Source organism: Osmerus eperlanus, unplaced genomic scaffold, assembly GCF_963692335.1.
Source record: "Osmerus eperlanus unplaced genomic scaffold, fOsmEpe2.1 SCAFFOLD_199, whole genome shotgun sequence".
NCBI lineage: Eukaryota > Metazoa > Chordata > Actinopteri > Osmeriformes > Osmeridae > Osmerus > Osmerus eperlanus.
The window spans coordinates 13,880-41,280 of record NW_026911399.1 but is presented as its reverse complement, the minus strand read 5'-3'; the positions used below and the strand labels follow the sequence as shown (position 1 = coordinate 41,280).

At 49.0% G+C, this 27,401-nt stretch overlaps 1 protein-coding gene across 1 annotated transcript; it reads right to left on the bottom strand.

Annotated features, from left to right (window-relative positions):
* Nucleotides 1–3,188: 3,188 nt before the first annotated feature.
* Nucleotides 3,189–26,651, bottom strand: dachb (dachshund b; the record flags this gene model as incomplete). Its single annotated transcript, XM_062455464.1, has 7 exons — nt 26,575–26,651; nt 24,386–24,501; nt 13,301–13,414; nt 7,349–7,492; nt 6,138–6,310; nt 3,495–3,633; nt 3,189–3,257 (listed from the first exon to the last, which is right to left on the bottom strand). Coding segments are annotated over exons 1-7 (832 nt in total), but the record flags the coding sequence as incomplete, so codon positions are not given.
* Nucleotides 26,652–27,401: the final 750 nt, after the last annotated feature.

Sequence of the window (27,401 nt, the reverse complement as noted above, 5' to 3'; positions counted from 1 at the left end):
CCCACACACAACACTCTCTCTCTCTCAACACACACTCTCTCTCTCTCTCTCTCTCTCTCTCACACACACACACACACCCTCTCTCCTCTCTCTCTCCTCTCTCTCTCTCTCACACACACACACATCACACACCACACACTCTCTCTCTCTCTCTCTTTCTCTCTCTCTCTCTCTCTCTCACACACACACACACACACACTCTCTCTCTCTCTCTCTCTCTCTCTCTCTCTCTCTCTCTCTCTCTCTCTCTCTCTCTCTCTCTCACACACACACACACACACACACTCTCTCTCTCTCACACACACACACACACACTCTCTCTTTCTCTCTCTCTCTCTCTCTCTCTCTCTCTCTCTCTCTCTCTCTCTCTCTCTCTCTCTCTCTCTCTCTCACACACACACACACACACACACACAACACACACACAGAATGTCCTTAGAAAGGGTATCAGTATTTACAGCAGAGGTAGTTTGAGAAAGAGGCAGCTGTTGTGGAACAGGAGGAGTAGAGAGTAAAGAAAGAAGGAGAGAGGGATGCATAGGGGAGAGGATAGAGGAACGAAAAGAGAGAAGAGAGGGATGAAAGTAGGAGAGGAGAAAGGGATGAAAGAGAGAACAATTACTGGGCCACTCTCTTCTTTCACCTTTCACACCCACTTGCACTCCCTACCCACTTCTCTCTTGACACACACACACACACACTCAAACACACACACAGACTCACACAGAGAGACAGGAGCAACAGAGATAATTTATTACCATCAGGATGCTGGTGAGATTCTGGCTGACTTTCAATACCAACAACCTTGTCCTGAATACAATACCTACCCGCTAACATCAAGCTAACCAGCTGACAACCTTGCACTGAATACACTAACTAATACCTACTCACTTACAGCTTTCTAACCAGCTAACAAACTTGTCCTGAATACACTACCTATACTCACTATTAGCTAGCTAACCAGCTAACAACCTTGTCTCAAATACACTACCTACCCACTAACAGCTAGCTAACCACTTAACAACCTGAATACACTAGCTGACAGCTAACCAACTAACAATTTTGTCCTGAATACACTCAACCAGCTAACAACTGTTTACCTAACTAACCAGCTATCAACTTTTTAACCAGCTAACAACTAGCTAACCTGCTAACAACTAGATACCAGCTAACAACTAGATACCAGCTAACAACTAGATACCAGCTAACAACTACCTATTCAGCTAACAACTATTGCACCAGCTGAAAACTAGCTAACCAGTTAAGGAACTAACAACTAGCTAACAAACTAACAACCTCAGAGGCTGAGGGGTGAAGAAAGAAGTGGAGGAGAGAGGAGAGAAGAGACAGAGAGGAAAAGAGAGAATAGGCAGAGAAGAGATAAAGAGGAGAGGAGAGAAGGAAGAAGAGAAGGAGAGGAGAGAAAAGAGAGAGCGATGTATACAAAGTCTATATCAGTCAGGAGATATGAAAGCTTGGTTTTAATTAAACCATCACCATCTCAGAACAGTGTTCAGCCCTCCAATCACACACACACACACACGCACACACACACACGCACGCACACACACACACACACACACACACACACACACACACACACACACACACACACACACACACACACACACACACACACACACACACACAGAAGGAGAGAGGGGGTCTGTGTGTGTGCTGTCGTTCCCACGGCTACTGTACATCTGTACTCAGGAAGTTGAGAAGTTATCAGTTCTGAAAGGCTTCCAAGCTATCACAATTAGAGCTGCTGGAGCAGAACCAGAACAGATAACCAGAACAGAGCAGAGATACCTCCTCCCACCCCCTCCCATCCCTTCTCTGCTCTACTACTGCTCTTGTCCTCTGGTTCTGGTTCTGATCAGGCTGGATCTAAGTCCAGGTCCTGATTCTGATTCAGTCTGGATCTGGGTCTGGACTAGGATCTAGTCTGGATCTGGGTTAGGGTGTGGTCTGGTTTAGTCTGGGTCTGGGTAAGGACTAGGGTCTGAACTAGGGTTAGTCTGGGGCTGGGTCTGGACTAGGGTCTGGGTCTGGACTGGGTCTGGACTGGGTCTGGACTAGGGTCTGGGTCTGGACTGGGTCTGGACTGGGTCTGGACTAGGGTTAGTCTTTGTGATTAATGGAGGAGGCTGGGCTCTCTGGACTCCAGCCCAAACAAGGTGCTGGCTGCCTCAGGACCTGCTATTCATCACCATGGAGCTCTCTGTCACACACACACACACCCTTCTCTGTCACACACACTCTCTGTCACACACATACACACACCTCTCTCTGTCGCACATACACCTCCGTCACACACTCACTCTCACACACACTCCCCCCCCCTCCACTCAAGCAGCCAAACACCTGAAGTCTCTCCTCTAAAGACTGGGGTCAGGAAGCCTCTCTGTGCCAAGAGCTGTGTATGTGTGTGTATGCGTGTGAGAGTGTGTGTGTGTGGGGGCAGGGTCTGTATGAGAGAGAGAAATAGTATGTAACATGAAATTGTGTGTATGAAAGCCTATGGCTTGTGCCTTGAGAGAGGAGAGTGAGAGAGAAGAGAGAGAAGACAGAGAGGAGAGCGATGAGGTGAGGAGAAGAGGAGAGAGAGAAGAGGAGTGTAGAAGAAAAGAGAGGATTATGTTCCAGACACATTAATAAAATATAGTTGTAGACCAGGTGCTCGCTCAATCCTTTAAATGTGCCTGGGGGCGTCTTCGCTATATGTGTGTGAGCTGTGTGTGTGTGTGTGTGAGCTCTGTGTGTGCTGGGTTCTTGATCTAACCATCTGTCCCTATCCTCATGTACTGCACAGGATTGCAAAAACAGAAACACACACCCACTCATACACACACCAGCAACATAGATGCTCTAATAAATGTCTCATTAAGTGGTTAAAGATGATGGGTGGAGCTTGGCCTTGACAGACTCCCTTCACCAATCAGAGCACGGTAGATTAGCATAATGAGATCTCACGGCTGAAGAATCAACATAGGGGCCCCCGGAGGAACACACACACACTTTCACACACACACACTCACACACACGCACACACTCACACATTGATTCACACACACACACATACTCTCTCTCACATACACACAAACACATACTCTCACACACACATGTAAACACGCACTTAATCTCTCACACACACACACACACACACCCACACACACGTCACTCACCTTTCTCTTTTAATATCTTCTTCATGTTCAGCCCCGCCTCACCTAGGGCACCATCCAGAGGGTTCATCCCTACAGGAGTACACACACACACACACACACACACACACACACACACACACACACACACACATAGTCTTTCACAAATGTGTTTTTCAGTAAAGACTTTCAGTAAAAGGGAAAACAGACAGGCAGACAGACAGACAGAGACAGACATACAGACATACAGGCAGACAGAGACAGACAGACAGAGGTACAAGCAGAGAAATACAGACAGACAGGCAGAGACAGACAGGCAGACAGTCTTACCGTGGAGCTGTGTGTCGGGGGTGTGTGTGTGAGGGTTGGGGGAGGAGGAGGTGGATGAGGAGGGGTGGGACGAGGCCTGGGAGCCTGGGGGGGCGTCCTCCAGGGAGGGGCTGGGAGACGGGCTCTCCTGAACACACTCCTGCCAGGGACACACCACATCACACTGTTACAGAGTTAGTATTGTGGACGGGAGACACACACACATATCACAAGTATACATCACACACAGATATCACACATATACACACACATCACACACATAACATCACTGATATCACTCGCATATACATACATCTCAAACACAGACATCACACACACACACACACACACCACATTACAGACACACACAGGTTTGTTCTACTATCCAAATGAGGACTGACAATTCACTCCCATTCAAAATGGTGCTAGCCCTAACCCCTAACCCTAGCCCTAATCTTAACCCTTCATGTAATTCTAACCCTACCATTTATTCTAACACTAAACCCCCAAGACACAACAATTGAAGTTGTGGGGGCCAAGAAAAAGTCTCCACAAGATAATTTATTTTCTTAGGTTACTATCATTGTGGCGACCATTAAACAAGACCCCCCCCCCCCCCCCACACACACACACACACACAAACTCACATACACGTACATACAGTACACATGGACACGCACCAAATGCACACCCATTACACACACAGTTTACCCCCCACCCCCCAGTGATATCTATATAGGGTACAGAAAACACGCAGTCCGCAGGCGAAGCAAAGGCTTCTGGGAAGGCAAACAGCTTCTGCTGGTGCCATCTGCTGTAAACCGTCACCCCTCCTTTCCGCTCCTCACCCTCTACTCACCCCTCCTCACCCTCTACTCACCCCTCCTTACCCTCCACTCACCCCTCCTCACCCTCTACTCACCCCTCCTCACCCTCTACTCACCCCTCCTCACCCTCCACTCACCCCTCCTTACCCTCTACTCACCCCTCCTCACCCTCTACTCACCCCTCCTTACCCTCTACTCACCCCTCCTTACCCTCTACTCACCCCTCCTCACCCTCTACTCACCCCTCCTTACCCTCTACTCACCCCTCCTCACCCTCTACTCACCCCTCCTCACCATCTACTCACCCTCTACTCACCCCTCCTTACCCTCTACTCACCCCTCCTTACCCTCTACTCACCCCTCCTTACCCTCCACTCACCCCTCCTTACCCTCCAGTCACCCCTCCTTACCCTCTACTCACCCCTCCTTACCCTCCACTCACCCCTCCTTACCCTCCAGTCACCCCTCCTTACCCTCTACTCACCCCTCCTTACCCTCCACTCACCCCTCCTTACCCTCCAGTCACCCCTCCTTACCCTCTACTCACCCCTCCTCACCCTCCAGTCACCCCTCCTTACCCTCCACTCACCCCTCCTTACCCTCCAGTCACCCCTCCTTACCCTCCACTCACCCCTCCTCATCCCTCTACTCACCCCTCCTTACCCTCTACTCACCCCTCCTCACCCTCTACTCACCCCTCCTCATCCCTCCACTCACCCCTCCTCACCCTCTACTCACCCCTCCTCACCCTCTACTCACCCCTCCTCATCCCTCCACTCACCCCTCCTTACCCTCTACTCACCCCTCCTCACCCTCTACTCACCCCTCCTCATCCCTCCACTCACCCCTCCTCACCCTCTACTCACCCCTCCTCACCCTCTACTCACCCCTCCTCATCCCTCCACTCACCCCTCCTCATCCCTCCACTCACCCCTCCTCACCCTCTACTCACCCCTCCTTACCCTCTACTCACCCCTCCTCACCCTCTACTCACCCCTCCTCACCCTCTACTCACCCCTCCTCATCCCTCATCACCCCTCCTCACCCTCCAGTCACCCCTCCTTACCCTCCACTCACCCCTCCTCACCCTCCAGTCACCCCTCCTTACCCTCTACTCACCCCTCCTTACCCTCCAGTCACCCCTCCTTACCCTCTACTCACCCCTCCTCACCCTCCACTCACCCCTCCTCACCCTCCACTCACCCCTCCTTACCCTCTACTCACCCCTCCTCACCCTCTACTCACCCCTCCTCACCCTCTATTCACCCCTCCTTACCCTCTACTCACCCCTCCTTACCCTCTACTCACCCCTCCTTACCCTCCACTCACCCCTCCTTACCCTCCACTCACCCCTCCTCACCCTCCACTCACCCCTCCTCATCCCTCATCACCCCTCCTTACCCTCTTCTACTCACCCCTCCTCACCCCATACTTACCCCTTCTCCCCCATTCCTTCCCCTTCCTCACCCTCTATTCATACCCCTCCTCACCCCCCCCCCCCCCGCACCTGCCTACTATGACACACATACACACAGAAGCATTCACACAAAGATCAACAAACGCACATTTACATACTTATATCTTTTGTGTGTGTGTGTGCAGGTATGTGTGTGTGAGTGAGTGTGTGTGTAAGTGAGTGTGTGTGTGGTATGCTGGTCTGTGTGTGTGACAGTGAGTGTGTGCGGGAATGTGTGTGACTGTGTATGTGTGCGTGGGAGTGTGTGTGTAAGTGAGTGTGTATGTGGCGTGCTGGTCTGTATGTGTGAGTGTGTGTGTGTGTGTGGGGTATGCTGGTCTGTGTGTGTGTGTGTGTGTGTGTGTAAGTGTGTGTATGTACCTTGATGACGGAGGCTCCAGTGCGGGACAGAGGGCTGTGCATCTGTGCGGCGGCAGCCATGTTGGCGATGGTGTTCAGGTGGTTCATCTGGTTCATCGCCATGGCAACGGAGGCGGGAGGCAGGCCGACGGGCAGCAGGGGGTGGGGCATCATCATGAAGGGGAGGTCCAGACCTGGGGGCGAGGGAGAGGGAGAGGGGGGAGGGAGAGGGGGAGGAGAGAGAGTGGAGATATCACTCTCAGAGTCTGACAGTTCAAGTTTATTGTTATTATTTATTTGCACAGTTCTGCAAGAGATATCTGCATGAACATGCTTAATTTACAGGCTTGTAAATTACAGTGCAGACAAGTAGACTACAGAATACAGAAAACAATATTTGCTATAGTATGTGAACAATGTACATTATTTATCTAGTATTAAATCGACTAATATAAAATACAAATACACAAAATAACATGAAAACAACATAAAAGTAATTTTACACAGAATGTAAAGCTGAGTAGCAGAGGAGATCGTGGGTATGCTTGTGTGTGTGTGTTTGCCTGTGTCTTTGTGTGTGTGTTTGTCTGTGTGTGTATATTTTTGTTGTGGCATACCCAATCGATTCAGCTGGCTGAGACACACACAATTCAGGGAGAGGTGAGACAGAAAACAGGTCAACTGCTAATGTACCTTCTCATGAACCAAAAATAACGACTAACAGAAATCTGTTGTTCTGGTGAGCCTGGCTGCACCATGGTTGCCCCTGATGCCGCAACACTCAATACTTCACGTTATCAGTGAGTGGGATTCATGCCATCGCCTGGCTCGAGTCCACTCACTCTCACCCTCTCCCTCACCTTCCTTCCTCTCTCTCTCTCTCTCTCTCTCTCTCTCTCTCTCTCTCTTTCACCCTCTCCCTCACCTTCCTTCCTTCCTTCCTTCCTCTCTCTCTCTCTCTCTCTCTCTCTCTCTCTCTCTCTCTCTTCCTCTCTCTCTCTTTCTCTCTCAGCCTCTCACTCTCTCACCCTTTCTCTCTTCTCTCTCTCACCCTCATCCTCTCTCTTTCTCTCTCTCTCTCTCTCTCTCTCTTGCCACAGTATGCCATGTATATGTGTGTCTCTGTTTTGTGTGTATGCGTCTGTGTACATGTGTCACTGTGTGTGTCTGTGTGCCTGCATGTATGTGTGTGTGTGTGTGTGTGTGTGTGTGTGAGAGAGAGAGAGACTCACGGTTGGCCAGCAGGTGGTTCTGTTGCAGGGAGTTAAGCTGTGATGAGGAGAGGCCATGCTGGCCCCCCAGCCCCCCGTGGCCCAGCCCTAGGGAGGAGGGGGGAGACTGGAGCTTCTCCTTGTCCCAGGAAGACTCACTCCCACCTGGGGAGACATGAACAGAGGTGGGCCCACCTGAAGTCAGAGACAGTATGATCATGACAGGCCTGAGTTCCCCCCCACAACCCCAGACACAGTCAGACTGTTTCTTTTACTTTCAAATTGGAGGTTCTCAGAGAACCGCTACTAGTCGTTTCATAACCTCAGACATCCTCTCCTCCACCCCTCTCCTCCGTTCTCCCCTTCTCCTTCCCTCTCCTTCAACTCTCTCCTCCCCTCTTCTCTAAACGTCTCCTCTCCTCTCCCACTCCTCTCCTTTCCTTCTCCTCTAGTCTCCTCTAACTCCCCTCTCTCCTCTCCTCCTCCCCTCCTCTCCTCTCCATTCCTCCTCCGGAGAGGCGGATGAGAAGGAGGAGAGGAGACAGAGAGGGATGAGGAGGCGGAGGATCGCGGAGAGAAGGGGCGCTGAGGGACGAGGGGGCAGAGGAGGTAGAGATGGATGAGGAGTAGGGTAAATGATAGGGTTATTGTGCTTTAAGCAGCATCTGGGTCGGTGAGAGCAGAGAGCTCACAGCAGCAGCTGGCGATGCACACACAGACCTGCTCCTGATTCGACTATAATCATGTGAATTAAACCTTTTACTCTGAACCCACCCTGGTGATGAGGAAGGTGTGTGTGTGTTTGTGTAGGCGTGTGTGTGACAGGCTGGTAAACTAATGCAGAAACACCTGAGGCCACACACCACACACTCTCTCTCGAGACACACACACAGAAAGGTGTGTGAGAATGTGTATAGGAATGTGGTAGACAGCAGTGAATGTGAGACACCTCCACCTCCCCCTTCCACACACACACTCCCCCCCCCCCCCCCCCCACACACACACACAGACACATTCCCACACACACGAGAACCCAACCGTAGAGATGGGTTGAAGGCTAGTAAGAAACATTGAAAGCAGTAGATTTATGTATTCGTGAATATATATAGCAAATATACACAGAGTGAGGCAGAGATAATTGAGCGAGGTAGAGCGAGAGATAGAGGGCGGTAGAGAGAGAGAAACAGAGGGCAGTCGAACGAGATAGAGGGAGGTAGAAACAGGGTTAGAGTGATAGAGAGAGGTAGACGGTGAGAGAGGAAGGGGAGAGAGAGGGAGACAGAGAGAGGGAGAAAGGGATAGAGGGAGTTAGAGATAGAGGGAAGGCGAGAGACGGAGAGAGAGGATAGAGAGGTACAGGGAAGAAGTGAGGGAGCTAGAGGAGAAAGAGAGAGGTGGAGGGAGATAGGGAAAGATGGTGAGAGGGATAGAGGGAGGGAGGAAAAGGGATGGAGGGAGACGGGGAGAAGGGGAGAGGTAGGGAAGGGATAGAGGAAGGAGGGAGGGAGGGTCTTAGTGCTGCAGGTCCTCTGGGTCTGGCTGGCTCTGTTTCAGCAGGTCTGCATCTGTCACCTGGACCAGCTCTGGGCCCTCACACACTCACTCACACACACACACACACACACACACATACTCATGTACACGCACACACACTCACTCACATGCTCACCCCAACACACACACACTCTCTCTCTCACACACACTCACCCCAACACACACACTCTCTCACACACTCTCTCTTTCTCTCTCTCACACAAACACACACACATAACCTACTGTATACTCACACAAACACATACAGACCTTTACACACACACAGACCCAACCAAGACACCCACTCCCTCTGTCTCTCTCTCTCTTTCTCTTTCTCTCACACACACACCCCTCCTCTGCAAAGGGTATTAACAGCTTGTGGAGGGTGAGGGGCGGAGCGGGCTGGCACCCTGCATGTCATATTTCTTGTGGGCACTGCCATCTGGCAGGGTGGCATTCATGCCTGTTTACCCTGCTCCCGCCACGCACTCATCTGTGTGTGTGTGTGAGAGAGAGAGAGAGAGAGAGAGAGAGAGAGAGAGAGAGAGAGAGAGAGAGGAGAGAGAGAGAGAGAGAGAGAGAGAGAGAGAGAGAGAGAAAGAGAGAGAGAGAGAGAGAGAGAGAGGGGGGAACTGTGGTGTGTGAAGAGGGAGTTTCTGTGTGTGTAGAAAAAGAGTGTGGGTGTAGAGACTGCCTCCCGCCACACACTCTTCTGTGTGTCTGTGTGTGTTTGTGTGTGTGAGGAGAGGGAATTGTGGTGAGTGTGTGTGTGTGTGTGTGTGTGTGTTTGGGAGTGAGCATGGCTCAGACCAGGGGGAATGCTGCTAATCTGGTGTAATTGGGAAGAAATGAAGATAAACGAGGTTGAATCAGGGGCGCGTACACACACACAGACACGCACACACACACAGCTGTGCAACTGGACAAGCTATACTGACACACACACATTTACCCCCTTTCCCCTGCAACCAAACATGCTCAACCAAGATATTAATACTTCAGCCTGGGTTAGGGTCCTGGGTCTGGTCTGGTCCTGGGTTTGGTTCCTGTGCCAGCTGTGTGTGTATGTGTTTGTGTCTCTATGTGTGTGTGTGTGTGTATGTGTGTGTGTGTGTGTGTGTGTGTGGAGGGGTCCAGGGAGTAGAGGAAATCTATTTACCCGTAATAGAGAGGTAATGAAGAAGGAAGTCTGACATCATAATCTCTGAGGAGAAAAGGAGAGTGGAGGAGGAGAGGGGAAGAGAGGAGGAGAATGGAGGAGGAGGAGGAGAAGGGAGAGGAGTGAAGAGGAGGAGGAAGAGAGGAGAGCGAATGAGGACAAGAGGAGAGAAGTGGAGAAGAGGAGGAGAGGGGAGGAGGAGAAGTAAAGTAAAGAGGAGAACAAGGCGAGAGGGAAGGAGGAGGAGGGAAAGAGGGGAGGAGAAGAGAAAAGGAGGAAGGGGAAAGGAAGAGAGGAGGAGGAGTTGGTGGGGAGAGGAGAGGATGAGAACTCAGTCTTTAGCAGTCTCAGTGTCTCTACAGCTTTTCATTAAGCTTCATTTAAAGCCTCATTTCAGACAAATCACCCACACAGCCCCCAGCCCCTACAGTGTGTGTGTGTGTGTGTGTATGTGTGTGTGTGTGTCCAGACACTACAGTGTGTGTGTGTGTGTGTATGTGTGTCCAGACACTACAGTGTGTGTGTGTGTATGTGTGTGTGTGTCCAGACACTACAGTGTGTGGGTGTATGTGTGTGTGTGTCCAGACACTACAGTGTGTGTGTGTGTGTGTGTGTATGTGTGTGCGTGTCCAGACACTACAGTGTGTGTGTGTGTCCAGACACTACAGTGTGTGTGTGTATGTGTGTGCGTCCAGACACTACAGTATGTGTGTGTGTGTGTCCAGACACTACAGTGTGTGTATGTGTGTGTGTCCAGACACTACAGTATGTGTGTGTGTGTATGTGTGTGTGTCCAGACACTACAGTTCGTGTAAGTCCAGACACTACAGTGTGTATGTGTGTGTCCAATGACTCAAGTGTGTGTGTCAGACACTCAAGTGTGTGTGTGTGCGCATGTGTGTGTGTGTGTACTGCCCTGCCCTCCTGTCCCCTTGACCCATGGAACATCAATTCCCGATGGCTGGAACTGGATTGAGAGAGGGGAGGGGGAGAGATGAAGTGATAGATGGAGAGATGGAAGGAAGAAGGGGTGGATGGAAGGAAGTAAGACAGAGAGAGAGTCACATCAGTTTCTGATGTTTCAGGGGGAAAAAGAGAGAGAGGGAGAGAGAGAGAGAGAGAGAGAGAGAGAGAGAGAGAGAGAGAGAGAGAGAGAAAGAGAGAGAGAGAGAGAGAGAGAGAGAAAGAGAGAGAGAGAGAGAGAGGTAAAAGAAGCAAAAACTGCTGACTGGTGATGAGGCTCACAATGTCTCTCTCTCTCACCTCCTTCTGTGTCTCTGTCCTCTCTCTTTCGTCCTCTGTCTTTTCTCCTTCTGCCTCTCTCCCATCTCTCTCCTTCTCCCTCTGTCTCTCTCCCATCTCTCTCCTTCTCCCTCTGTCTCTCTCCCATCTCTCTCCTTCTCCCTCTGTCTCTCTCCAATCTCTCTCCTTCTCCTTCTCTTCCTCCATCTCTCCCATCTCTCCCTCTGCAATCCCTCCCTCCCTCCGTCCCTCCCTCCTTCTCCCTCTCTCCCATCTCCCCCCCCCCCCCCACACCTGTGTTCTGCTAGCACAGCAGTGTGTGACAGCGGTCTCAGTCCTCTTCAATAATGCATGCAGCTTCTCTTTTAACTTGTCACTCCCTCCTTCCCTCCCTCCCTCCAGCCCTCCCTCCGTCACATCATCTGAGGGGCTGATCAGCCCTGACAGTCCACCATTAGGCCAATGAGACCCCTTCCCCCCTTTCTCCCTCCCTCCCTCCTCCCCCGCACTGCCCCAGACCACTAACACATGTTCGATGTGTGGCTCTGCTCATCTCTCCTGTTAACGCACACACACTCACACACACACACATACTCACTCACACACCATCAGACTGCAACTAGAAAGCAGTAGACCTTAGACCTAGTGTGTGTGTGTGTTGGGGAGAGATTTAACTGAAGCTTATCTATGTAGACTGTGGTTCGCAGATAACTCTGGGGGTGTGTACAGCTGATCTCTCACACACACACACACTGATTAACACTGCTTTGATGTCCCGCCCCCCCCCCCAACCGCCCCCCCCTCCCCCCAGCCCCAGGACTCTGGTGACACGGTGACAAGGAGGGGAGGACAGAGAATAGGAGAGAGAGAGAGAAGCAGAGAGAAAGAGAGAGATAGAAAAGAGAGACAAAGAGGGAGATGCAGAGATAGAAAGACAGAGAGAAAGATGAAGAGATAGAAAGACAGAGAGAGAGAGAGAGAGAGAGAGAGAGAGAGAGAGAGAGAGAGAGAGAGAGAGAGAGAGAGAGAGAGAGAGAGAGAGAGAGAGAGAAAGAAAGAGGGATAGAGACAGAAATAGAGAGAAACAGAGTTGGAGAGAGACAGAAAGACAGAGAGAGTGATGTATATATATATATATATATAAAGAGAGAGAGAGAGTGATAGATGGAGACAGAGAGATAGAGAGCAATGGAGAGATGGACAGAGAGATGGACAGAGAAGGGAAGGATGACAGGACAGAGGGCAGGGTCAGGGTTAAGGGTTAAGGTTAAGAGGCAGACTGTCTCAAGTTTATTGAACTTAAAAGATATGATTCTAACTGTCAGAATGGTGTGTGCGTGTAAGTGTGTGTGTGTGTAAACATAAGCCATAAATAATAGTGTGTGTGTTTACTGCTGTCTACATATTCACCCACACGCTCTGTCTGTCTGGACACAGCCCTACTGGGTGATAAACAGACACACACACACACAGATACCACACGCACACACACACCCCAGACACACACACACACATACATATAAATGCATGGTCAGGTGGCTGCTATTAAGGCCATCATTAGCTTCTATAAAACACCCTGAAGACCAGAGATGAGCAGACACACATACACAACACACACCCACTCACACACTGAGGCTGGAGGGGTGGAGGCTGGGGGGTGAAGGGATGGTGGAGGCTGAGAGAGTGGAGGCTGGGGGGCTGGAGGCAGGGTGGAAGATGGGGGTTGGAGGCTGGGGGAGGAAGTTGGGGAGGGGGGGGGGGTGAGGCTTGGGGGGTGGAGATCAGGGGGGTGGAGATCAGGGGGGTGGAGGATGGGGGTGGAGGATGGGGGTGGAGGTGGAGGTGACCACAATAAGCATCTTCACTGTGACACATTTGACAGGGACCAGGTCAGAGGAGCAGGAGAGATGCTCACACAGACCATCCTGTTACCACTGGGGAGGGGGGCTGGATGTGTGTGATGTGACACACAGAAGATGTGTGTGTGTATGAGTGAACGCGTGTGTGTGTGTATGTGTGTATGTGTGTGTGTGTCTGACCTGTGTTAGAGTTGAGCTCCTCGTCTGACTCGGTGCCGTTCTGGCTTCCCTGCATCATCATCATCTTCATCTTCTGCAGCTTCATCGCTTCTGCCATCGCTGCTGCGGTGAGACCTGCACACACACACACACACACACATTAGTACACCAGTATACAAACACATCCTTTCCCGCCTAACATTTTTTTTTCTTTTCTTTTTTATCTGTAAAATAAAATAACAGCTTAATAATGATCAGATAATTAAAACAGTAATTATAGCCGTGGCCAAAAGCATTGGGAGCGACATACATTTTGTGTTTGCAAAGCTTGCTGGGCCTTGTCATAAAATGACTGCTAACATAATTTCAGTAAGTCATATCATCAGCACAGGGGAAAGTGTGAACTAGTTCTAGCCAGGTGAAATCACTCTATCATTCTGATTGGATTTAAAGAGCAGATTGACTGCTGTAAAAGAGGGGACTATTTGCATATATTGAAAATGTTCGCCCCCAAAAAGCTTACAAAAATATGAAATGTGCCTTATTGTATTCCAGTATTCTATAGAAACATGTGAAAACATTTTCCTCAAATACTAAACCAGCAAACTTTGCAAAACACAACATTTGTCATTGCCAAAACTTATGGCCACGACTGTATATACCATCATAGGCTATTTGTGCAGTCATTCGATCGAACCTGATGCAGTCTGTTGGTCCTTTCCTCTCCACTCTAATATCTCAGTCCCTTTCGAGACAGATACACATTGTTACTTGAGTAAGGTGCCGTGAGGTCAGCGTGAGCACCCAACTCTGCTAGCTAGCTGACATAAATACAAATATACAAATATTGCTTAAAGATTCTTTGGAAGGGGTACGGGAGCTGAGAATGTTAGGAAAAAGTGCCTGTCTTAGACTTATAGGGCTGTTCTATATTCCGATTGTGTCTTGAGATCCTAACCTTTTAAGATGGTTATTAACATGCATATGTTTTAATAAGATTTACTTACTAAGGCCTTATTACCTATCAACTAACTTTCATTAACAAGCACCTGGCTCTAAAGTGTTACTGTACACCTTTTGACAGACACACACACACACACACACACACACACAAAGTACATCCCTACACACACACATTGCAATGTCGTGCTAGGATGGCAGAACAATGATTCCTTTATCTCTCTGTCCCAGGAGAGAATCCTCCCTCCATCTCCCTAGCCTCCCCCCCCCCCCTCCTCCTACCTCCCTTCGTCTCCCCAGTCTCTCTCTACCTCTCCCAGCCTCCCCCTTCATCTCCCCAGCCTCTCCCCAGCCCCACAGCCATCATCACTCTGTCCAATTAGCCCTCTAATTAATTCAATTAACAGAGGGACACATTAAGTCCTTCATTAAAGGGACATCACCCTCCCTCCTCCTTCCTTCCCTCACCCCCTCCCTCCCTCACCCCCTCCCTCCCTCACCCTCTCCCTCCAGTCCCTCACCCCTACCTCACCCGTGTGTGTGTGTGTGTACCTGTGTGTGGGAGTGTGGTTGTGTGCCTGTATGTACCTGTGTGAGCGTGTGTTTGTTCATGTACCTGTGTGTGTGGGAGAGCGTGCATGTGTATGTACCTGTGTGCGAGAGTGTGTACGTGTGTGTACCTGTGTGCACGCTCGCGCGCGTGTGTGTATGTACCTATATGCATGAGATAGCACGTGTGTGTACCTGTGTGTGAGAGTGTGCGTGTATGTGTGTGTACCTGTGTGTGAGAGTGTGTGTGATCAGAGAGAGCCGGCTTGGCACGGCGAGCCGCAGCAGTGTTTATCGGGACGCCCAAACACATCTCTGATTGTTTGTGTTTGAGACGACCTCCTGTGATGTCTCCCAGTCTGCAGGCTGACCCCTGACCCCCGACCCTCCCCAGCACCCGCTGGAACATGAAGGTGGGTAGCCAGGCGTGGAGAAGCTCCATCTGCACCTTCATCCTCCCTCTCGTCCAACTCTCATCCCCCTTTCTCTTCTGATCAAAGGGAGGGTGGATAATGATTAACCTGACTGGTGCTGGGTCGCTCTCCTCCCTCCTGTCGTCGCTTTCTCCTCTCTTCTCCTCTCCTCTCCTCCCTCCTATACTCTCCTCTTCTCCCTCCTCTCCTCTTCTCCCTCCTCTCCTCTCCTCCCTCCTATACTCTCCTCTTCTCCCTCCTCTCCTCTCTTCTCCTCTCCTCTCTCCTCTTCTCCCTCCTCCCCTCCCCCTCTCCTCTCCTCCTTCCTCTCTTCTCTTCTATACCCCCTCTCTCCTCTCTTCTAGTCTCCTCTCCTCCCTCCACTTTCCTCCCTCCCCTCTTGCCTCTTCCCTCTCTCTGTCTCTCTTCTCCTTTGTTCAAAGCTTTGTTGAAGCATTTTCCATTCCAGAGCCTATCTAGTACAGTGGGAAGCCTTATGTGTGTCAGTGTGCATGAGTGTGAGAGAGAGAGTGTGTGTGTGTGTGCGGGTGAGTGAGTGTGTAGAGATCATGTTCAGTCAGTAAAAAAGTCACTTGACCGGGTGCATTACTGCTTTCATACAACTCTGCCTTTCGGCTCAGAGAAAGACTGCTCTCCTCCCCTGCTCTCCTCTGGCCTCTCTGACGTCCAGGGACACACATCAGATGACGGGTGGAGGAAAGCAGGCTGGGGGGGGGGGTGTGAGGGAGGCAATGGGGGGTTCTTTGATTGTCACAACAGTAAATATGACAGAAATCCTTTTCTGTTCCTCGGGAGAGAAAGAAACAGGAGAGGGAGGAGGAGGGGAAGGGCAGAAAGGGAGAGAGGAGAGAGAGGAGTAGAGGAAGAGAGGAGAGAAGGAGTAAAAAGGAGAAAGGAAGATGAATAAGGGTCTGTGTGAGTGAGTGTAATCTTGGTCTAAATCTCGCTCTGCCTTTTCACACCTAGCGCTCACAGACATCTGAGATTCTGCTCATGTGTTAAAACACTCCAATCAATAGCTGGTCAGTGTGTCCCCTGTCGCACACACACACACACACACACAGGCACGCACGCACGCACACACACCTCAATGTCAGCAGTAACCTACACAGACATAGATTGACAGCTTTGTGATCGAAGGATAAGAGAGAAATAAATCTTATCTGAGACAGAGCACACACACACACTCTATGTTTCATCATTGGAATTTCAGAGTAATTAGCGGCGGATAGTTACAGTACAGTAAGCTAGCGAAGGAGTGCGAGTGTGTGCACGTGTATGTGCGTGTGTGTTTAGCAGTGCCTTGACGGGGCCGATGCTGTCGTCACCCGCAGACAGACACACAGACGTCACCATGGTCAAGCTACGTTTTCAGCGCCATAGCGATGTTTCCACGTTATCCTCACCATGCTAACATCAGTGCGTGCGTGAAAGAGAGAGAGAGTGTGTTCCAATCCTCGCTCTGGAGCAGGAGAAGCTGTAACTGGAGGGGATGTAACCCAAACCCTCCAACCAAACCATGCAGGGGAATAAAACCCAAAGCGTGTTTATTTTAGAGCCGATAAAGGAAACCGGAATGAAAATTTCCAGACGGTATGTGCTATGAGCAGGTGTGTATGTATGTTCTACATGCCTGTGCATGTGTGTGTGTATATGTTCTATTTGCCTATGTGTGTGCATGTACTATACGCAAGTGTGTGTGTGTGCGTGTGTGTTGTGACATCCCCAGAGAGTCAGAGCCCTCCCAGCCACAGGGAGAGCGGTCCAAGCCGCCTCACAGCCAGGTCGTGGGTAACTATAGACTGTTCCGGAATCCCCTCTCAGCAGGTGACACAAACAGAGCCGACGGAGAGAGGGAGACGCCTTGTGTGGGCGAAAGAGAGAGAGACAGAGAGAGAGAGAGACAGAAAAAGAGAGAGAGAGAGAGGGCGAGAGACAGTCCCAGGCATCGACACCCCTTCAAGAGCGAGCATTTGTCCCTCACGTCTGGGTGGAGCCAGGCTCCCCCGGGGAGAAGGTTCTGGAAGGAGGCCTTTATGTCTTCTGTTTGGAACGGTGTTTCCTCTGTCGATGGAAACGGCAGAGCCCTCCCTCGTTTTCTCTCCCTGACCTCCTGAACTGTATGAGCCTCCGAGTCCTCCGACTCTCAGTGGTTGTCACAGTATGTACCGTATGCATGTGTGAGTGAGTGTGTGCGTGCGCGTGTGTGCTTGTGTCTGTATGTTCATGCGAGTGCGTACGTGCCTGCTTGTGTGTATGTGTGTGTGTGCGAGCATCCACCAAGTGGCCACAGGATGCTGTATTCAGCCAACACAGCAGAAGCAGCTTGCAGCTTAATTACACATCAAGGTACTATTACACACACACACACACCTGTGCGAGGGGAGTTATTGAGATGAGTTTAATATGAGTATGGAAGCAGGGCTGGTCAGGGAGCAGAGCGTGGGAGATACATCTGACCATGTCATCAACTGGGGCCTGCTGGGACTGTGTGTGTGTGTGTGTGTGTGGGGGCGGAAGAAGAGAGTTGGATTAATAACTGTGGTGCACAGATCACTCTGATGGCTCCCTCGCTGTGTGGGGGCGAAGACACGCACACACGCACACACATACGTATAGCACACGCTCACACATATTTTCACACACACAAACAAAGGCATCAACAAACAAAATCTCTTCTAAACATTCCAGTGGTTCCAATATAAAACACAACGGCTGATTGGCTGGCTGGCTGGCTGGCTAGCTGGCTGGCTGGCTGGCTGGCTGGCTGGCTGGCTGATTGACTGGCTGGCTGGCTGGCTGGCTGGCTGGTTGGTTGGCTGACTGGCTGACAATCCTACGACTTAGCAGAAATAAATGGGCCAAGTGTTCAAAGAGTAACTAGACTCTGCCCACTGGGCAGAAGAGCACTTTAACACACACACACACACACACTGTCTCTTTACTCCCCTCCTACCTACTCCCGTGGTGGAAAACAGATAGAGAGGGGAGGAGGGGAGAGGGGAGGAGGGGAGGAGGGGAGAGGGGAAGTATGGAAGAAGAGGAGAGGAGAAGAGAAGAGAGGGGAGGAGGTTGGCTGATGATTCTGCTGGCATGTGAGTAGTTCCAGTCTGTCCACTCAAATATGATTGATGAGCACAGCAGTCTCCCTCCAACACACACACACACAGAAGGAGAATCTGGGGGGGCTTCTGCTGACCCCCCCCCTCCCCTCAGACCAATCAGATATGTAGTGATAGTGACAGGAGCTAGCTGGCCGTCGCCGGGTGGATTAGCTCTGATAGCAATAATAAATTAAACAAGACGACCAATCACAACACTGGCCGGCTGACCGCGAGCTGATTGGCTGAGTGAGGGCTTGGCCAATAGGACGTGACAGATTGTCTGGCCACAGGGGGAGGAGTTAGTCTAACCAGCCAATCAACTGTCTGATACACCTGACTGGCCTAGGATGAGAGGAAGGAGGGAAGGAAGGAGGGGGAGAGAGAGAGAGAAATGGAGGGAGAGAGAGAGAGAGAGAGAGAGAGAGAGAGAGAGAGTAGAGAGAGAGAGAGAGAGAGAGAGAGAGAGGGAGGAGGGAGGGTGTGTGGGTTTCTCTCTCCTCATTTAAGGCTAACCTTAGCCTAACCTTTCAGATGTTGAAAGCTCACGTCTTCACTGCCTTATTAACACACACAAGGTGACCTGTGTTTATATTGAGCTACATCCACAATGGAGAACCCTACTCCTCCCCTCTCCTCCCCTCTCCTATCTCCTCTCTGCTCCTCTTGACACCAGGCCAGACCAGACCAGGCCAGACCAGGCCAGCCCAGCCCAGCCCAGGCTAGACCAGACAAGAGACATGAAAAGTAAATTAAAAATTAAAATGATAAATGAAAGTGAACTGGTTAAAGCCAACAGCAGCTTTACAGTTTTTTCCAATTGCTTAAGCACAATTTTGAAAACAGGGCTCACTTTGTCAAAACACAACACACGATTCACACAACCAGACACACAAGTAGCAGAACACCTCCAATCTTTTGCTAAATGAAACACAACATTTCTGTCACCGTATGCCACACACATGGTTCATGAAATTTGACTCTGTTTGAACCAGTTAAACATTGTTGTGCAAAATGTAAAACACTCTTACACTAACTATTCTTTTCTAATGATATAACCTGCTTGCTTTTGTCAGAGATATTGTTACAGTTATATGTTGACCAAACACAACACACAAGACCAGTACTGCACACTGATGAAAATATTTACGGTATTTCTCCACATTGTCTACGTAAAGGTTGCATTTTTTGCAGAAAATCTTAACATATTTCAAATTGAATACTGTATAGTAGGCTACATACTGTAAACACAGCAAATACATTTGTGGAGACAAATGAAAGTATTCAGCAAATGAAATACAGTACATTGTTTCAATCATGGACTGCAGTGAATGTGTACAAAAAAAGTACCGATGTAGTGCATATGTAGTAGACTACATTTTACTGTACTGTAGACAGTAGAGAATAGTAGTTTTCACCTGTGCTCTTGTCGAAATGTCCAAATTACTGTTGCAACACTATATCTGCTGAGGTTGGGCTGAACTCTCTGTCCAGCCTCTGTCAATGGTGCCCCATGGTTCACAACATGGTCAACCAATGTTGTTTGAATTTGATTAGATACTGTAAATTTGTCCCTATTCTTCCACGGCCTCCAGGTCTACCTCTCCCTCTCCCTACCTTCCTCTACAGGCTCCCCCTCTCATCCTACCTCTTCCTCTTCCTCTTCCTGCAACATTGCCTTCCATTTCTGAAGAGGACAGGTACACTGACCTGTTGCCTTTTTATAGTGCTTACACCTGATTGGTATGTTTACAATTACAGTTTTTCTCGATTGCTATGACACATTTCTTGAAACAGTCACCCATTTTCTCAAAACTGTAAACACAAAACCAAATCTTCAAACTCAATTTCCAAAACCTCTGATTATTCCGGCAAAATCAAACACTCGCCCCTAAACCATTTACAGTTTTTTTCAACTGCTTACACTCTTTTTTCAAACCTTTACAAACAAATCCAAGAATTGCACACACAAAATGCAAAATGCCTTGCATCTCTTGCAAAATGAAGCACTGCAGTCAAAATATCACAAGCACGTTTCAAAACATAATATTACATTTTTGGATATATCATATACACACAGTTATTCAAAACCTAAAACTCTTCTTTCATGAGCTCCTATGTACATTTGGCAGAGATGTTGAAAAATTCATGGTAAACATGAAAACAAGATTGAAACCAAACTGTTTTTACTGTTTTTACTGTATAAGCATTTGTGGTTGTGAATACAGTATTGCACAGTACGAAAGAAAGAGTGTAGTAGGACAGAAACCAAACCTAATTTTGAAAAAGGTGATTACGGAATGGTGTGTGTGTGTGTGCCATGAACTGTAGCATACAGTAATATATACTATTTTCTACAATATTGTCAGAATGTCTTCTTACAGTCACTGTACTGTTGCACAGTATGATACAGTAATCCACCAGACTGTGACCAATTATGCAGTGCACTGCAGTCAATGGATGCATGGGTGCTATATATGTATAATATATGTTTGTGTATAGTATACCGAGTGTTGTGCTGAAACAGCTATTATGTGTACATTAGAACATGTTTACTTTACAGTAGATTGTTACATACCTGTTGTCAACAGTAAAGGTTAAAATTATACTGTAAATGACTCAAATCAGGCTATTTATAGGCGTATTCTAAAGCCATGATTGGTTGGTGTTGAGTAAAGCAATGAGTGTTTGCACATGTGAGGAGTTAGTGTGAGGCACTGATGAATTAGTGTGGCATTTTGACTGGTGGTGTTTGAAAAAGGAAATCAAGATGCTTCCTGTTAGAATTGTGTGTGTTACGTGGAGAATTGTGTGTTGTGTTTTGCAAAAAGTGTTTTATGAAAATGAAAACTGAGTCAAAGGTAAAAAATGTGCGTATGGTTTTGCAGATTTGAGGTGTGGTTCTGGTGTTTGAACTAGTCGTGTATACGGACACCACGGTGAAAGCTGACATTGTCCCAAACCAGCATTAGAAACGAGTGTGAACAATTTTGAGTCATCGTGTTTTGCAGATGACAACTGTGTTGTAGTTGTGTTTACTGTTTGCCGCCTGTGTTTACCATTTTGCAGCACAAGTGCATCACAGTGCAAAATGTGTTTAGTGAATGAGAATGTGTTTAGAGTTTGGCCAAAAGAGTGTGTCTGATTCGACAAATGCATTCAGGCCACTGAACATTTGATTCAGAGAATTGGGTTTAGTGTTTTAGCAATTGTGAAAAACTGTAAGCACTTTAGTTCTTGTACACCTGACGCCTGTGGTTGATCCATTCCTTCATGTGTGGCATTTTACAAGGCAGTGTCTTGAAAAGGCAATTAAGTGACATAATCGTATATTTCTGTGTCTAATGTAGAAAAGTGTGTTTAGTGATTTGCAAAACACTGTGTGTAGTATTTTGCAAATAGTGTGAGGCTGAGAATGTGCTTATGGTTGTGCAGATCTGGGCTGCTGTTTTGCTCCTTGAGTGTCAGGTTTCACTATATGTGTGTTATTTGAAATGTTTGTGTCTAAGCAATTGGAAAAAAACTGTAATATGATGACAGCGATTTCTTGAGTGAGGGGGGGGGGCACACTGCTAATCCTGCATCGTCCCCCCCCCCCCTCTAACACACACTTAGATACATGGACAGTACTACAACTCCTTCACTTCATAAGGAGCTTTACGAACTGAAGAGGCAGAAAAGATTTCATACCATTAGTAGCCTGCAGCACACACACACACACACTCATTCTCTGAGTCAGTGACTTCAAACTGTCACTCATCTCAGGTTCTCTAATTAAGAGACTAATAATAGAGCTAATGCTGCCAACTGTTACCAGAAGGAGGACACACACACACTCGCACACGCACGGACGCACACACTCACATGCGCACACACATACATGCACACGTATGCACTCACTGCCACCCATGCTGGTCAGTCCCAACTGCCCTGGAGACAGGCAGGCCGCAACGACGTACAAATTAAACACACCCTAAACCCTCCCTCCCCCTTCTCCCCTCCCCCATTCCCCTTAGGTACTTCATTAAATAGGGATTGGGGCCTGGTGGGCCAGTCTGTCTATCTGTGTGTGTGTGTGTGTAAGAGAGAGAGAAAGTGCGTTTGTGTGAGAGTGTGTTTGTGTGTATGAGAGAGCGTGTGTGCGTGTGAATGTGTGCTTGTGAGAGCGCATCTGCGTGAGTGTGTGTGAGAGAGAGAGGGCGTGTGTGTGAGTGTGTGCATAGGTGTGTGTCTGAACGGTATTATTTAGCAGACGCTCGTGTCCAAAGTGAGACAATACAGTACAGAGGGGGGATTTGAACCTGCGTCCTCTTGCTCTGCAGACAAACACTCTCCCGCCTGAGGTGAACCCACCTCCATGTGTGTGAAAGTATGTGCGTGACTGTGAGAGTGTGTATGTGCATATGTACGAGTGTGTATGTGCATATGTACGAGTGTGTATGTGCATATGTACGAGTGTGTAAACATAGTCTTAAACAACTCTCAAGAAATTAAGATCTACCTCCTCTCCTCCCCTTCCCTCCCCTCACCTCCTTTCCTCTCCCCTCCTCTCCTCTCCTTTCCTCTCCCCTCCTCTCCTCTCCTTTCCTCTCCTTTCCTCTCCTCTCCTTTCCTCTCCCCTCCTCTCCTCTCCTTTCCTTTCCTTTCCTTTCCTCTCCTCTCCTCTCCTCTCCTCTCCTCCCCTCCCCTCCCCTCCCCTCCCCTCCCCTCCCTTCCCTTCCCCTCCCCTCCCCTCCCCTCCCTCCCCTCCCCCTCCCTCACCTCCTTTCCTTTCCTCTCCCCTCCTCTCCTTTCCTCTCCTCTCCTCTTCTCTCCTCTCCTCTCCTATCCTCTCCCCTCCTTTCCTCTCCTCCCCCCCAGCAGTCTGTGCTCATTAGCATGTGTGGTGGCCATGCTAGTATTCTAGTCCATATGTTACCAAACAGATCGCCATGTATTATTTATTCAACTATTCAACAGCTACACGTCACACACACACACACTCACTCACGAATACATACAACCACACACACAAAACCCTGACCTACAATCAGTTATCTTATCTTATATCATGTGAGGATATCGAGAATACAAACTGTAGCACATTGTGTGTATGAGTGTGTGTGTGTGTGCGCGCATGTGTGTGTGTGTGCGTGCGTGCACATGTGCTAATGTGTGTGTGTGTGGGTGTGCGTGTGTGTGTGTGTGTGGGTACACAGATGGGGAGTGTCCCCCACTGGGACGTGTCATTCATCAAAGTCACCAGGAAGGAATAGTTTGTTTTCAGTCACAGAGAGCAGAGAGAGAAGAAGGGAGAGAAGAGAGAGGGAGAACAGGGGACGTTGGGAGCGAGGGAGGGAGGGACAGATAGAGGGAGGAATGGAGAGTGGGAAAGAAGGAGAGGAGGGAGGGAGGATATTTACACACCACACACACACACACCTCCACATACACACACAAACTACAGAGAGCGGGGGACAGGGAGAGAGAGAGAAAGAGAGAGGGGGGTCAGAGAAAGGGAGAGAGAGAGAGAGAGAGAGAGAGAGAGAGAGAGAGAGAGAGAGAGAGAGAGAGAGAGAGAGAGAGAGAGAGAGAGAGAGAGAGAGAGAGAGAGTAAATGCATGTGTGAGAAAGCGTTACAGAAATCCAATATTGTAACCTCTGTGTGTGCTGCAGCAAAGAAGGACAGAGGAAATCAATACAGGCTGATTTACAGGAGGCGAGAAAGAAGGGAGGAGGAGGAGGAAGAGGAGGAGAAGTTGTGGAGTAGAGGAGTGTGGGAGGAAGGCAGGTAGGCAGACAGGTAGATAGACAGACAGGTAGAAAGACAGTATAGAGAAACATAGGTAGAGACAGGTTGAGAGAGACAAACAGGTAGACAGGCAGCTAGAGAGAGAAACCGGTAGACAGACAGGTAGAGAGAGAGAGACAGGTAGAGAGAGAGAGAGACAGGTAGAGAGACAGGTAGAGAGAGAGAGACAGGTAGACAGACAGGTAGAGAGAGATGGATAGAGACAGACAGGTAGACAGGCAGCTAGAAAGAGAAACCGGTAGACAGACAGGTAAGAGAGGGAGACAGGTACCTGTAGGAGACAGTAGCCCGGGGGACAGAAGACCGTGGACGCCATGTGGGAGGAGCCTGGAGGTGTCCTGCATGGCCACGCCCAGAGAACGCTTAGGAGGACGTCCTGGTCTGGAGCTGAGGGAGAAGGGGTGAGATGGAGGATTGGGAAGAAGAGGGGAAGAGGGGGAGGAGAGGGAGAAGGGGAAGAAGGGAGGAGGGGGAGGTGGGGGGAGGAGAGGAGGGGGAAGTGGGGGAGGAGAGGAGGAGGTGGGGGAAGGAGAGGAGGAGGGGGAGGTGGGGGGAGGGAGAGGAGAGGAGGAGGGGGAAGTGGGGGGAGGAGAGAAGGAGGGGAGGTGGGGGGAGGAGAGGAGGAGGGGGAAGGTGGGGGGAGGAGAGGAGAGGAGGGGGAGGTGGGGGGAGGAGAGGAGAGGAGGGAGAGGTGAAGGTTAGCTAGCAGAGGCATCACAGCAGTATTAACTGATTATTGAGTGAATTTGAAAATGAGAAAAGAAACTTAGTAAACAGTAAAACCTGTTGGTACATTTCAATAGAATCCCCCCCCCCCCACAAACACACACACACACATATATACACACATACTCACGCACAACCACACACCACACACACCGTCACAATAAGGTGAGATTAGACAAAGTCAGGAAGGAGAGATTCCCTCTGCAGATAACACACACACATACACACACACCTACACCACACACACACACCGTCACACGCACCCACATAAACACACACACACACAGCTTGATAATGATCAGCAGCAGCACATGCCTGGCGGTGCCTAGGTGGGCGGGGCCTGGGCCCAGTGTGTGTGTGTGTGTGTGTGTGTGTGCTGTATTAGTTTTGTGTGTGATTCTCTCCCCAGGCCAGGAAGTCATGAACAAGGGAAAACTTTCCTCACATTATGCAACCCCTCCCTCCCTCCCTCCACACACACACACACACACACATTTGCACACCATAAATACACACTTTAAAGCAGCTCCTTAGACACACAGGAATATTCCAAACAAACGGACACATTCCTCAAAGTAATCCCATACACACGTTGACGCTCAAAGATTGAACACCACACAGGTCGTCCTAATAACAGGCCAGTGTTCCAAGGAGCAGATGATGGTTGGGGCCCACTCTCTCGGGGACAAACGCATGGTGAGGCAATCGAGGGAGGGGGAGAGGAGGGAGGAGGAAGGAGGAGAGGACAGGAGAAGAGAAGCGAGGAGAGGAGAGGAAGGAGGAGGAGAGGAGAGGAGGATGAAAAAGGAAGAGGGGTAGAAGAAAAAAAGGAAAGAAAAAGGGTGGAGAAAAAAATGCTTTCAAAGAGAAATGCTCTTTGAGCACCATGCGAGCTGGCCTTTATCCAAGGTCCTGTATTGTTGTAGTGTTGTGTTTCTGTATTGTCGTGTTGTTTTTGTTTGGTTGTGTTGGGGCTGTGTTGCTGTGCTTCTCTGTTGTTGCTGTTGTGTGTTGTCGTCGTGTTGCTCTCTAGTTGCTGTGTTGTGTTGGTGTGTTGATGTTAAGGAATGACTGAGTGGATCTGAAGAACAGAGATAGATGGAGGGATGGATAGATGGAGAGATGAAATAGGACAGGAGAAACCAGTGCTCAGACGACAGCTCTTATCTGAAATCTGGGAGATGTACAACCCCACTCCTACTTGTCTCTCTCTCTCTCTCTCTCTCTCTCTCTCTCTCTCTCTTCTCTCTCTCCTCTCTCTCTCTCTCTCTCTCTCTCTCTCTCTCTCTCTCTCTCTCTTCTCTCTCTCTCACAGACACACACAGTCACTCTCCCTCTCTCTTTTTTTCGTTTCAGTTCATCCGGTTTCAAGACACACACACAAACTCTCCCGCACACACACACACATTCACGTACACGGGATCAGCTCAAGAATGCCATCTGCGAAGATGCCCAATACATGTTGGACTAAAAGATTGTGAGTGTGTGTGTGTGTTCATGTCTGCCACCTCTCTGTTGGCGAGTGGGGTCACATGGAGTTTATCATCGATTGGAAACTCACACACACACACACAGTTCTCTCGTTGTGTAACTGTGGGCTGCGTGTGTAGTGTGTGTGTGTCGCTGCTTCACTAAACCAATTAATGGTGAACGGCGAAGCGTGAGAGAAACACCAATCAGGATCCAGACACTCCGTGAAGGTAACGCTTGTGGATCAAAATCAGCAGCACTTACCGGTTTACCGGTTTACCGTCGGCTGCCCACATGGCACGGCCATGGCTACCACGGGAGCTGACCAGCTGGGATTCCATGCCAGGTGAGTAGAGATATGATTTTAGGTGCAGGTGATATACAGTTTCAGTGACGGTATCAGTATTATGAAGTGATCCTGTTTATCGCTTAGAGCAAAAACTCTGAAAACAATCCCTGATGTGTTCCTAAACCAGTTGATATATCCATATTATATATAACCATATATATATATACTCCATGTCCATATGTATAATCACTTCTGCTCCATATCATATCATATCAAATCATGTATATAATCACGTCTGCTCCAAGTTGTTCAGAAGATACAGGGTGACTAGGTGTAACTAGCAGTGTGTTCGGGGAGGAGCCTATGGGTGCAAGGGGAGGAGTCGAGGGACATTGGGGAGGAGCCAATGGATGTTGGGGAGGGGCCTGTGGGTGTTGAAAGATGAGCTGACGATCCTAGCACTGGGAAAATAGACATCATATTCAACTTTTTGGCGCTTCAACCAATCATGAAGCTCATACGGACACATGTTTTCATCCCAGTGCTGTATGATACATATTAATAAAGAGCCATAATAATATGAGACATTACAATAATTGAATACATTATAACAATATGAACTGTTCTGGAGGTCTTTAATCGTCTCAGTGATATGAAATTAATTAGGAATTAGGAATATATATTATAGATATAAACTATATGTAGGTCAGATGTAATTCTATTATTGAAGTAGGCCTGAGTGATTCTCAACCTTCTAAATGGAACTAATTGAAACTTAGCTGTTCTCCTCCCTCCCTCCTCC